This window comes from Pholis gunnellus (assembly GCF_910591455.1).
Source record: "Pholis gunnellus genome assembly, chromosome: 13".
Classification (NCBI taxonomy): Eukaryota; Metazoa; Chordata; class Actinopteri; order Perciformes; family Pholidae; genus Pholis; species Pholis gunnellus.
The window spans coordinates 10243708-10254515 of record NC_136540.1 but is presented as its reverse complement, the minus strand read 5'-3'; the positions used below and the strand labels follow the sequence as shown (position 1 = coordinate 10254515).

General features: G+C 45.3%; 2 protein-coding genes across 2 annotated transcripts; both read right to left on the bottom strand.

Annotated features, from left to right (window-relative positions):
- Positions 1 to 111: 111 nt before the first annotated feature.
- On the bottom strand, positions 112 to 6501 carry heatr6 (HEAT repeat containing 6). The gene is made up of 20 exons (XM_079171763.1): positions 6231 to 6501; positions 5934 to 6041; positions 5708 to 5848; positions 5512 to 5627; positions 5321 to 5435; positions 5091 to 5189; positions 4834 to 4998; positions 4490 to 4737; positions 4236 to 4410; positions 3950 to 4156; positions 3716 to 3815; positions 3062 to 3459; positions 2847 to 2969; positions 2644 to 2730; positions 2306 to 2440; positions 2084 to 2206; positions 1869 to 1993; positions 1584 to 1680; positions 1193 to 1397; positions 112 to 1014 (listed from the first exon to the last, which is right to left on the bottom strand). The coding sequence occupies exons 1-20, from the start codon at positions 6498 to 6500 to the stop codon at positions 371 to 373; spliced, it is 3681 nt and encodes a 1226-aa protein (XP_079027889.1). The 5' UTR covers position 6501; the 3' UTR covers positions 112 to 370.
- A 613-nt stretch (positions 6502 to 7114) lies between these two features.
- Positions 7115 to 9087, bottom strand: dynll2b (dynein, light chain, LC8-type 2b). The gene is made up of 3 exons (XM_079172115.1): positions 8990 to 9087; positions 8016 to 8161; positions 7115 to 7914 (listed from the first exon to the last, which is right to left on the bottom strand). Exons 2-3 carry the CDS (start codon positions 8145 to 8147, stop codon positions 7777 to 7779), a joined length of 270 nt encoding a protein of 89 aa, XP_079028241.1. The 5' UTR covers positions 8148 to 8161; positions 8990 to 9087; the 3' UTR covers positions 7115 to 7776.
- Positions 9088 to 10808: the final 1721 nt, after the last annotated feature.

The following is a 10808-nucleotide window of genomic DNA, read 5'->3' as shown; positions in this document are numbered from 1 at the left end:
TATATTGACATTTTTTTCATATATCAAAATATATTTCAATATGGCAGATAAATGACAAATAAAACAATCAACTGTTCCAATGTTACGCATTAAAATCAGACAAAACTCTCCTCACATGAAAACAATGAATTTCTTTCTCATCTTAACAATGTTCTGTTAAACAATTACATGTGTTCATAAGAAAGTGATTCCACTGAAAGTCCACGATTTATACTTATATATTTGATCTCATTACATCATTTTAACTACATGTCTTTGTATACCAGAAGTTAATCCATAGTAGAGTGCAGGTGCAATACGATAAATAAAAGGAAAAGCTAAATGATTATCTTGTATCTTGAAATGCACTTCAGAAGATCTCATTATGACGTCAGTTTGTGGTCGGGTGTTTCTCCTCTGAGAGAGCAGTCTTAGTGGTCTCAGCTTCACAGGTCTGTAGCAAATCCTCCAGGAAGTGAACCACCATCTCTCTACTTCCCTCCTCCTCTCCTCGTCCGTCCCCTTCAGCCTCCAGCTCCTTCAGTCTGATCAGGGTCTGCTGCAGACCTCCTATTCTCTGTTGAGGGGTAAAACTCTCCCCCCCTGCCTCTTTCTCTCCCTCTGCCCCCTCTGCCCCCTCTCCTCCTCCTCCTCCTCCTCCTCCCTCCTCCACTCTAAGATAGTTGATCAAATGCTCCTTGATGCCCCTCCCCTCCTCCCCGGCCAGCGATGCCCCGAGCGAGGGCATGTCCTGCGACTGGCTGACGGCGAGCAGGTGTAGGAGAGCCTGAGAGAGCGTGTGCCGCAGACTGGCACTGTAGCGGTACTCGAAGAAGTCGTTCGTGTCTTCGCTGTTCTCGAGCGCCTTGGCGAGGGAACGCCACACACAGCCGAACCGCTCGGAGTCCCCGTAGCAGCCGCGGGTGGTGGGAATTGCCAGAGCAGCGGCGGACTTGATCCGCACCTTGAAGTTCTTACAGGAACTGACAACATGGCAGAGGGAGGAGAACGCTTCACAAGACCACGGGGCTGAGTCTGAGAGGAAGAAGGAATCAGAAATGTAACTATGACATAATGTCATTTTGATCAATCACTGTTGGGCACATTTTCCACCCTTAAGAGATCATCCTGTGACGGACACATAAACTGGGATTCTACCGTTTGGCCACAGAGCCAGGTCGACCCATTCATACCAAATGACTAGAACACTTACCGAGCGGCAGGGCCGGGTTTCTGAAGGCATTTCCCAAGGCGTAACAGGCATTCCATCGGACCTTCATAGTGGCCTCTGATTGGATGGTTTTAACCAGAGCAAGGACCGCATCCTCCAGCGGGCGTTGGAACGCAGACCGGGTCAGCTGACTCTCACGCAGGAAATGAAGCAGATTCCCAAGCGCTCGCACTGCGTTAGCCTTGACCTGAGGAAGCAAGGTGAGAGCCAATCAAAAAAAAGAAACCGAGAAAATACTAATAAAGTTCATTCCTTTAATTTGGAACTACATCATCACAACTATCTTCTTCTTGGCAGAACAAAATCTGGCAAGACTTAACGAATGAGAGTGTCAGTGCCTTGCTCATGTGTGTTTAAGACGGAGAGTTCTCACCCTGTCTTTGTCGGCTGATGCTCGGGTGGCTGCCTGCAACATCTTGAGAAGCAGCATGTCGGAGAGCTCTTCTTGGAAATCCACACCTACACTCTCCCTAAAGAAGAGACAGGAGAGAAACTGATTACAAAAAAAACAGAATATATACATTGAATACTATAATCTATTATACTAGTTTAACCCAAATCAGTTAGCTAAAATGTTAAATATCTGATTTCTTTAATCTACTGTCGATAAAATGGATTCTGAGTGTTTCCCAAAGCATTTGAGTCCACGTTTTCTTACATATTAACAACAAGTGTGTCCGTGAGGTTGCCTAAGGACCAGGCCGCCTTGGCACGGACGTTTGGAGACCGATCATCGAGGGCAGCGAGGATAGTGTTGGCTGTATCCGCCACGAACATCACATCCTGAAAAAGAGAAAATCCCGACTCGTTGGAGCAGATCCTTGAGGGTCAGAGACGTGTACCGTGGTTGCTCAGTGCGGTCACAGTCCGTACCTCTCTCAGACACGGGAACAGGATGTAGACTCCCAGAGCCCTGACGGCTGCGGTCTTCACCAGATAGTTCTCACTGTAGGTCAGCCCCAGTAGCACCGTGATGCACATCAGCTGGGTCTTATCCTTTAAAAAAAAAAAAAAAACACAACACCAAACATCATCAACCTACGGATCCGTGAAGCTCGGTAGCAGCGGAGTAGAAACGACCCGAGAGGAACTCACCGGCAGCTGTGTGAAGGCCTGCGGCAGAATGGAGGAGAGCGCGTCGCAGGCGCTCGTCTGCAGCGTGGGATGCTGTTCGCTCTGCAGCGCTCCGTTCAGCGGGCCGCTCAAAACGTCCGACCAAAACAGCACCACCTGTTATCATGCACAGTTATATTAACGAGCAATTAGGGGGATGTAGTGAAACAGGACACGAAATATACGTTCTTCTCCTTTTCTTGAGTTAATGTTTATCAGAAAACAAACAATGGAAACAGACAGGTGTACCCCGATACCGTATATAATATATCGGGGTACATATATACTATATATGCAGTATAAAGACAGTTTGTACTTACTTGGCTCATGGGGACCCTCGAGCTCTCAGACACCTTGTTCTCTGCTCTGTACTGCTGGATTATTCCGGTCCCCAACTCCTCTAACAACTGCATAAAAGACGACGACATAGACATGTCATTTTATATCAATTTACAAAATTCATGTGTACACCGTCTGTATTGCTGACTCTTGAACATAGGTGCAGATAAGAGAAATGTGTTACCTTTGCCCCGTGCAGTTGTATGGAGGGGTCTGTTTCCCCAAGGCAGCGAGCGCTCACCTGCCCAATCTCACAGAGACATGCTTGTGCTAGAGAGAAGTAGCCACGCACCAGGTGGAACATGACCTGAAACACACAGGACACACACATAAAAAAATAAACCACCCTCAGATATTAGAAATGTGTTTCGTCCCTCTCTGTGTCCCATTATCTCTTACCTGTAGCGCTTCTAGTCGGACAGGGGAGGGCTCTAAAGCAGCACCTCCTCCTGCTCCCGCTCCCTCGCCGTCCGATTGGTCCTCTCTAGGCTGAGTCACCAGCGACACGCACAGCTGCAGCAGCCACGGCGGGGCGCTGTCCACCTCCTCCGGCGTGCGAGGAACTTGAGGGGAGTGTGTCCGCGAGCTCCGCAGGGAGGGTTTGACCGGCGTGGGGGGCGTGGACACTCCGTCTCTTTGTCTCCAGCTGAGACCAGAGTCCTGTGGCGTGAAAGAGCCAGTTCTGCTGCTGCTGCTGGTCTCGGGCTGCCGGAGGAGGAGCTGGACCTCAGGGAGAGGAGCCTGACTTGTCACCAGAGCCCCATAAAGCGTCAGGACGGACACACGGACATTTACGTCTAAAGACAGAGAGCAGTTCTATTAAAAGAAGTTACTAACCGGGTCTATTAAAGGAGACATGTTACGCTCATCTCGAGGTTCAGACGTGCGTTTTCAAAACTAAGAAATGGTGTATATATTGTATTTCTCCGTGGATTGAGCGTTTTCAGACGTTCACAGTATTTTTATAGCACTTTGACATGAAAATCTCACTTTTTACAATATGGGAGCTTTAAATCCTTGTGCGTTATCCGAGTGCACTGATGAAATACAGACCTCTGTGGCGCACATAGGGACGCATCTGCTTCCAGAGCTGGCTGAGCAGACCAGGTCTGAGACGGTGGTAGGGAGCGTTCGCCACCAGGTAGGCCAGACACTAAAAGACAGGACAGGTAACGATACGTTTTTGGTTCAATCCCGGTGCTTCCAAATATCCCCACCTACACGTGTGCCGGTCATCAAAAACATGTCACAATAAAGCTTGAACTTTCACACAGCACGTTACCGTACCTTTATGACCTGTGTGAGCGTCTGAGGGGAGGTCTCGGCCAGCAGGGCCAGCGTGAGAGCGCGGTGCAGTTCTCTGATGGCGGTCGCCAGCAAGAAGGAGAAAGGGGTGTAAGATTTACGAGGGGACGCCGTGTCTTCGGCCACAGCCAGGAACTGACGGGAGCCGTCCAGAATAGCCGACAACACCTGAAGCGCACACGCGCGCACCTGGAGGGAGAGGAGCGAGACGGACGCTACAGTCACACGCGTCGGGGAGAATAGTAACACGTACGACGGTGCGTCGTACCTTTGGAGAGGGGTCCTTTAGTATAATTGTGATAAGAGTGAGAGGCGGCGGCCCCCCAATGGGAGAGTCGGGGATGAAGGAGGACCAGTACCCATACAGAGTCCTCTTCTCGACGCCTTTCACCACCGCTAGCAGACAGTGCAGAGCTCCCTGACGTATGCGACCGTTGTAGAGCCTGAAAGAGAAAGACACTGCAGTAGGACTTCTCACCTAAAAAAGAGACATGGACGGACACGAGAAGCGGTTTTCTGTACCTTAATTTGCTCTGTGCACTGCCTTCTGGGTCGGAAAACTCGGAGTCAGAACTGGCTCTTTTCCAGGACGGGTAGAGAGACGGGCCAGATGTTTTAGACAAGGGCTCTGCCTCACCTCGGCCTCCCTCTCTTCCCCCTCCTTTCTGAAGTGCAGGCGTTGTCTCGCGGTTATCTTCCTCTCCGTCGTCCACTCTGCTCTCCTCAGAGCTCGTCTTCTTCCCCTTCCCTTTGGATTTCTTCTTTTTATTCTGGAGGAGAAACGTTTGAAACATTTACACCAAAAATCACTCATTTTGAAACTCTTACTAAAAACCTTTACCAGAATAAATGAAGGCTCGTCTTACCGCCGAGGTTTTGCCCGACACGGCGGCATCTTTTGGTGGTTCTGGGGATTTTGGCGGTTCGGCGGGTTTCGGGGCAGAGAGACCCTCATACTGAGGAAGAGGTGTCGGGTAAAGCACAGTTGGCCACTCGACACTCACACCCGGAGTTCCCTGGAACATGAGTCTCTGCAAAAAACATGTACAGGTCCCCAATAATTAGTATTCGAACAGGAAAAGGGACAACAAATGAAAAGGCGATAGATTATGCAATTTTGCACCTTGAGCGCGGCCAGCACAGACCCAAGCTCCTCTCCGACAAACTTCCACTTCCCGCCTGAGAGACAACACTGGAGTCCCTTCAGTGCAGCCTGGATCACCTGCACCGAGGACATAAGGGCAGGCATGGGTCAACTATCATTAAATGTACCCCACCCCCCCCCACACACACACACACACACACACACACACACACACACACACTGAAACTTTCATTAAAAACAATCCGTACCATGCAGTAGAAGAGCTCATCCGTGTTGGGAGGTTTGGAGGACTGCAGTGTTTTCAGGAAGACTCTAAAAGAGACACTTCTGTATTGATCATCCAGAGGTGCCTGACCAGGGATCCTGGAGAGAAACAATTACACTTACTCACAGAAACAAACACACACTGGCTCAATGTATAAGCTCACCAAAGGCCTACCTGAGACAGATGTTGGCCATACAGGTGAGAGCAACGCGGCGTAACTCCATACTCGGCTGCGACGGAGAACTATACAACAGGAGGACTCCATCTTCACCCAGCAGGTCACGGAGGTGCTATGGAGGAGGAAGAAAATCTTAATGGAAATATTCAGCAGTTATCATACACTTCCACAAAATGTGTACACTGTTCCTACCTGGTGGCACTGAGGTCCATTCCCGTACACTATAGTGGAGAGAGCCAGGAGGACATCCGAGTGTGTCCACGTGCTGCACACTTTCAGTGCACTGGTGGTGTAGTTTAATAACACATCCAATGTCCGCTCGTCCATTATTACCTGAAGAAACAGCGAGTGATTGCATACTTGGTCAGTACATGAATATATGTGCACAGTACTGTTACTGTTACAGGTTAGTTGTTACCTTTAGCTGGTTGAGTAGATGGTGCACTAGCTGGCACAGTTTGATGACTAGATGCTCCTGACTCAGCGGCACAAGACAGCTGATGTGTTTCAGCAGACTGCACACGTCCTGGAAATGGAAAATGTAAGGAGGCTCAGCACAAACCAAGAATGTCACTGCACCAAAACAAACAATCCTGAATATCACGTCACGCGCACTTATTTCAAGAAACTTTTCCTGAACATTTAAACACAACATCTAGGTACTTTGTTTTTTTGCTGGGGTGTCGACACTACAAGACCACCGACTGTGCGTTACCTCCGGTCGGATGTTGATGTCGGTCTCGAAGGTTTTGTTGTAGTTTTCGGACAGGAGCTGGTCTAGGAACAGGTTAAGCTCCTCTCTCAGCTGGCTCGAGTCTGCTCGCAGGGCTCCGAGCTTCGCGGCGCAGCGGGAGAACTGCTTCTCCACGTCCGACGGTGAGCCGAGCCGCCAACCGTCCGTCCCGAGCGGGGTGAACGGGGCGGCCTCCGCGGACAGAAGCACCGCAGGGAAGACCGGAGATAACGGCCCGCTTTGAGCCGCCATGTTTTTTTAACCACGGAAGCGTTTCACAAAAGTTTTTGCTTCTTCTTTTAAGGTTGACATCCAAATGTGAGGCTCAGTACTGCCCCCCACAGTGAATAAACAGAACAGAAGACATACATTAAAGTAATTTTAAAATGTACCATTGCAAGAAAAAGCCCTGCAGTCAGATATTTCAAATTAAGTTGCAAAATACTCACAATAACCCCTTTGAAATTAGGTAATATTCCAATCTTGTGTACCGTTTAACAGCACATAGGAATGGGCATTGGTCCAAGCTGTATATTTCTATAAACAAAGAAATGTATATATTCATGAATTTGTAGCATTTTAATGTTGCAGCTGATCAAGATGGCGCCAATTCTGACTCCTTTGTATTCAGTTCGGTGGTTTAACCTTCTACAGGGCATCAGTTTTTGGATGAAGCTTGGAATCAGTGCGGTGATTTCTAACTGTGGATATCAAGAAACTGGAGTAGACCGTGCATTGCTTTGTTTAAAATGAAGGAGAGTATAGCAGACTGTTTGCGTGTATCAAGGTTCACAATAATATGATCAGAGTGTCAGGACTTTTGATCTTAGTAAATGCAAGTGAAGCAAATTCAAGGCACACATACACATTTTGAACAAATTTACTGTGTCAGTTTTGTGCTCAACATGTCGAAAATATTACAATACCAAACTGCACACTAAATTACATTCCAGAGATATACAGCACTAACATCGTCAAGAGTCACAACTGAAGTGGAAACAGGAATGTTAACGCATGTAGAAAACCTTCAATCTCTTGGCATGTAGTTTTCTTTATTAATTGCAAGCAACAGACTTGGAATTTATATTCAATCTCAGTAAACACTGAAAATTAAAAAAGCATTTCAACAAAAACTTTCTGTTGCTCGTTTTAATTCCATGAAAAATAAGTTATTATACAACATATCCATATGAAAACAATGTACAAGGTCCGCGCGCCAATGCACAGCGGAAATAATATCCGGAAATCATGATTTACGAGTCTGTCAAATGCAAAAACGTTGATTGAGTGCTGGAATGGAGAGTAGTTTTAAATTGACATTTTCTATGATCGGCACATCACCACTCCAGACATGACTAAAGCGCCGTCCGCCGACGGTAGCGCTGAAGGTGGCACACAACAACAGACTGAAGCAAGCAGGAAAACATGAGGTAGGCATGTCTGCAGAAAGGTGGTAGCAAATTAACAGCGTGGCACAGAAGTATTAAGGGCTGAATTAAAAGTAGTTTTCAGAGGGCTTGTTTGGCTTTCAGCCCGACTTGAACAGTAGAATGGCCACCTGGCCCAGGTAGAAGTAGATGAAGTGCTTCGTCTCGTGGGTCACGTAGCTGCCGAAGTTCCTCCCGACAATGCAATGCCATGTGGGGTTGTACTTCTTGTCAAACTCCTTTCGGGGAGACAATAATAATTAGCACATCATAGATGAAAAAAAACAGGTTCCACATGTTACACCTTTGAACGACTCATTTGATATTGATCTAAATGTACCTTTTTGACATAGGCGGCGATGTCCTTTTCAATGTTGTACTTTTCCATAGCCTGCATGGCACAGTCCACAGCATCCTGCTGCATTTCATCAGACATGTCTGCATTCTTTATCACGGCCTTCTTCTCAGTCATTTTTGGCTGTTTGACTGCAAGGGAGACGAAAACAACTAATTATCAAGTTCCATTTTCCACTTAGTTCTTACTAGTTCCAGTGCAAATAGTCACTATAGCTGTAGTTAGGAGTCTACATAATTGCATTTTTAATTTTATGATATATAATTCAGAGTTAGATGAGAATGGTGCCCATCTAGCCAATCAAATTGGCGTTAATTGGATATGAGGCCTCATGAAGCAGGATCATCAAGTCATCTGGATAACTTTGAGGTCAAAACCCTGATCCCCATCACTTGAGAGTCTACACAGTAAGAGCTGTTCTGGAGATAGATAGAGATAGATATAGATATAGAGATAGAGATATATATATATTCAGACAACTATGTGATGGGCGTTTGTGAGACACACAATGGGTCAATTTTGCACATTAAGGCATAAAAGAAGGTTTGACATATATATATATATATATATATATATATATATATATATATATATATATATATATATATATATATATATATATATATATATATATATATATATATATATATATATATATATATATATATATATATATATAGCCTGCTCTGTACAGCTGAACGCAGTATATCTTTGATTTACTGCTGCTTGGGAAGTTACCCGTAACTATTTCTGCACATATTCAGCCACAATTTACTTCAATTTGCAAGGTTTGCAAACATCAATGTAAAGAAAGTGGAGGGAGCATTCATTCGCAAAAATACAAGCGACTCAAGCAACATTAGCATACCAGCAAAGGAAGCATCAGTATTCACTTTCACCTTATTGTTGTATTAATAAACAAGGCGACACACGCTTTCACACTCGCCGTTAACACTTACCGTCTCTCAGCGAAGTTGAATTGTTAGGAGTTGTATGTTACGGGCAGCTGCACAGTTATTCGTTCATTTATCCCAAAGAAAGCGTGCGTCTTTGACTCCGCCCTTCACAACACATCCGGTAGCTGATTGGCTGGAGGGAAGCCTCCACCCTGGTGACGGCGTTTTTCACTTGCGGACACTGCCTGCATCTTATTTCCACCCAGAATGCACTGGTTTCAACTCCCCCCTCCCTTCGAAAAGCCCTACAATTACCTCCTAACGGTCATTCCTAACGGTTATTCTCAAGCACTTTTCCTTGACCTCGATGGAAAACGTCATGGGGGGGTCAAGGAAAGATGTGAAGGAGAATTCATGAGGAGTTAGGAAAGACAACCATAGTGCTTAGAGAAACCGACTACACGTATGAGTATGATTGTAAATCCTGTGTAACATAACCACATCGTTTGTTTTCATGGACGGCCGAATGGTGCGTCACTTGAAATGATGCCGCCGCAAGGGATTGTGGGGCGGCATTATCCTCTTTCCTTTGGTAAAGGAAGGTCCAGTGTATCCTACGCTGAAGGAGATGAGAAAGGAAGCATCGAAAGCACCTTTCCTAAGCATTTAGAAAATTCGTCCAGCTCTCATCATGGCGGCCATTTAGATACGTCCCGGTAATTTCACTCATTTAGGAACCTTCCGAAACATAAATGACTTGTCAACCGCAGTTTATGCTTCCTTCAGAGGAAGTGGTTGATCCCGGTGATTAGGTTGAACTTGCAACGCATGAGGAATTCATTTAGATGAATGTGCATCGTTTAGATCCCTGAGCAGTTGTAAATACACACAAAAGAGCATATCACAATAAATAAACAATTTACATCACACACTGGAATTGGGCCACTTCCCAGATTGTGCCTCTCGTGTATTGACAATACATTTTATTTTTAAACTGTTATTTCTATATATTGCCGCTTTAATGAAAGCTCAGTTAACCTCTAAAAACATACAAAATGTAAGTCCAGAATGGTGCTCATACGTGTGAGCTTCACTGTGCAGAATGTTTGAGAAAAGGATCGACTAAGGCTGTTTAATCTGCTGAAGGAGGAAAGCTTCTCACTTTAAATCTGAGTTTAAGATGTATAAATACAAGAAGGTGTGACATCTCAGCTAGTAAGCCAATCATAGTCCAGTTTACACAAGTGTGATGTGAAAACCTTTTTATTTGTACTTATAGTTAATTAAGTGGGACACATGCTTATTACACAAACATCTATAATGAACACTATTTGTATATTTTGTTATTAAAAATGTCTGGAGGGGATCTTTAGGGGATTACTTAGGGATCGAGGCTTGAGTACACAATTAGAATTAAAGTAAAGGTAGCAATGGGAGGATTAGCATAAATGGCTTAGTTTCCACCTCACACACTATTTCATAACTGGGATTTCCCTCTGCTTTAATACCTGCAGGCTCACCAAACAGACAAGACCTTTTTTCTTTATTTGGGGCAAAATGAGAATTGTAGGACAGTGTCGGTGTTCTTCAGTGAATTTTTGGTGACATGAAAGATAGAAACCCCGCTCCTGCAAAAGTGGAATCATCCTTCCCGTTAGTGGCAATTCATGTACAAATGCACACAACAGACACCTATTTAAACAGGGATATTCTTAGCCACATATAGTACCACACAATTCCACAAAAACACTTCAGTCTAGTCAGATATAAGTCTGAAGCTGTTTCCAGCTCGTCTTTAATTTGTGTATTTTACTTCCGTTTCACTGGAATCAATTAGATGGACAGTACAGAACAGAAAATGAAAAAAACCCTGAAATTAAAG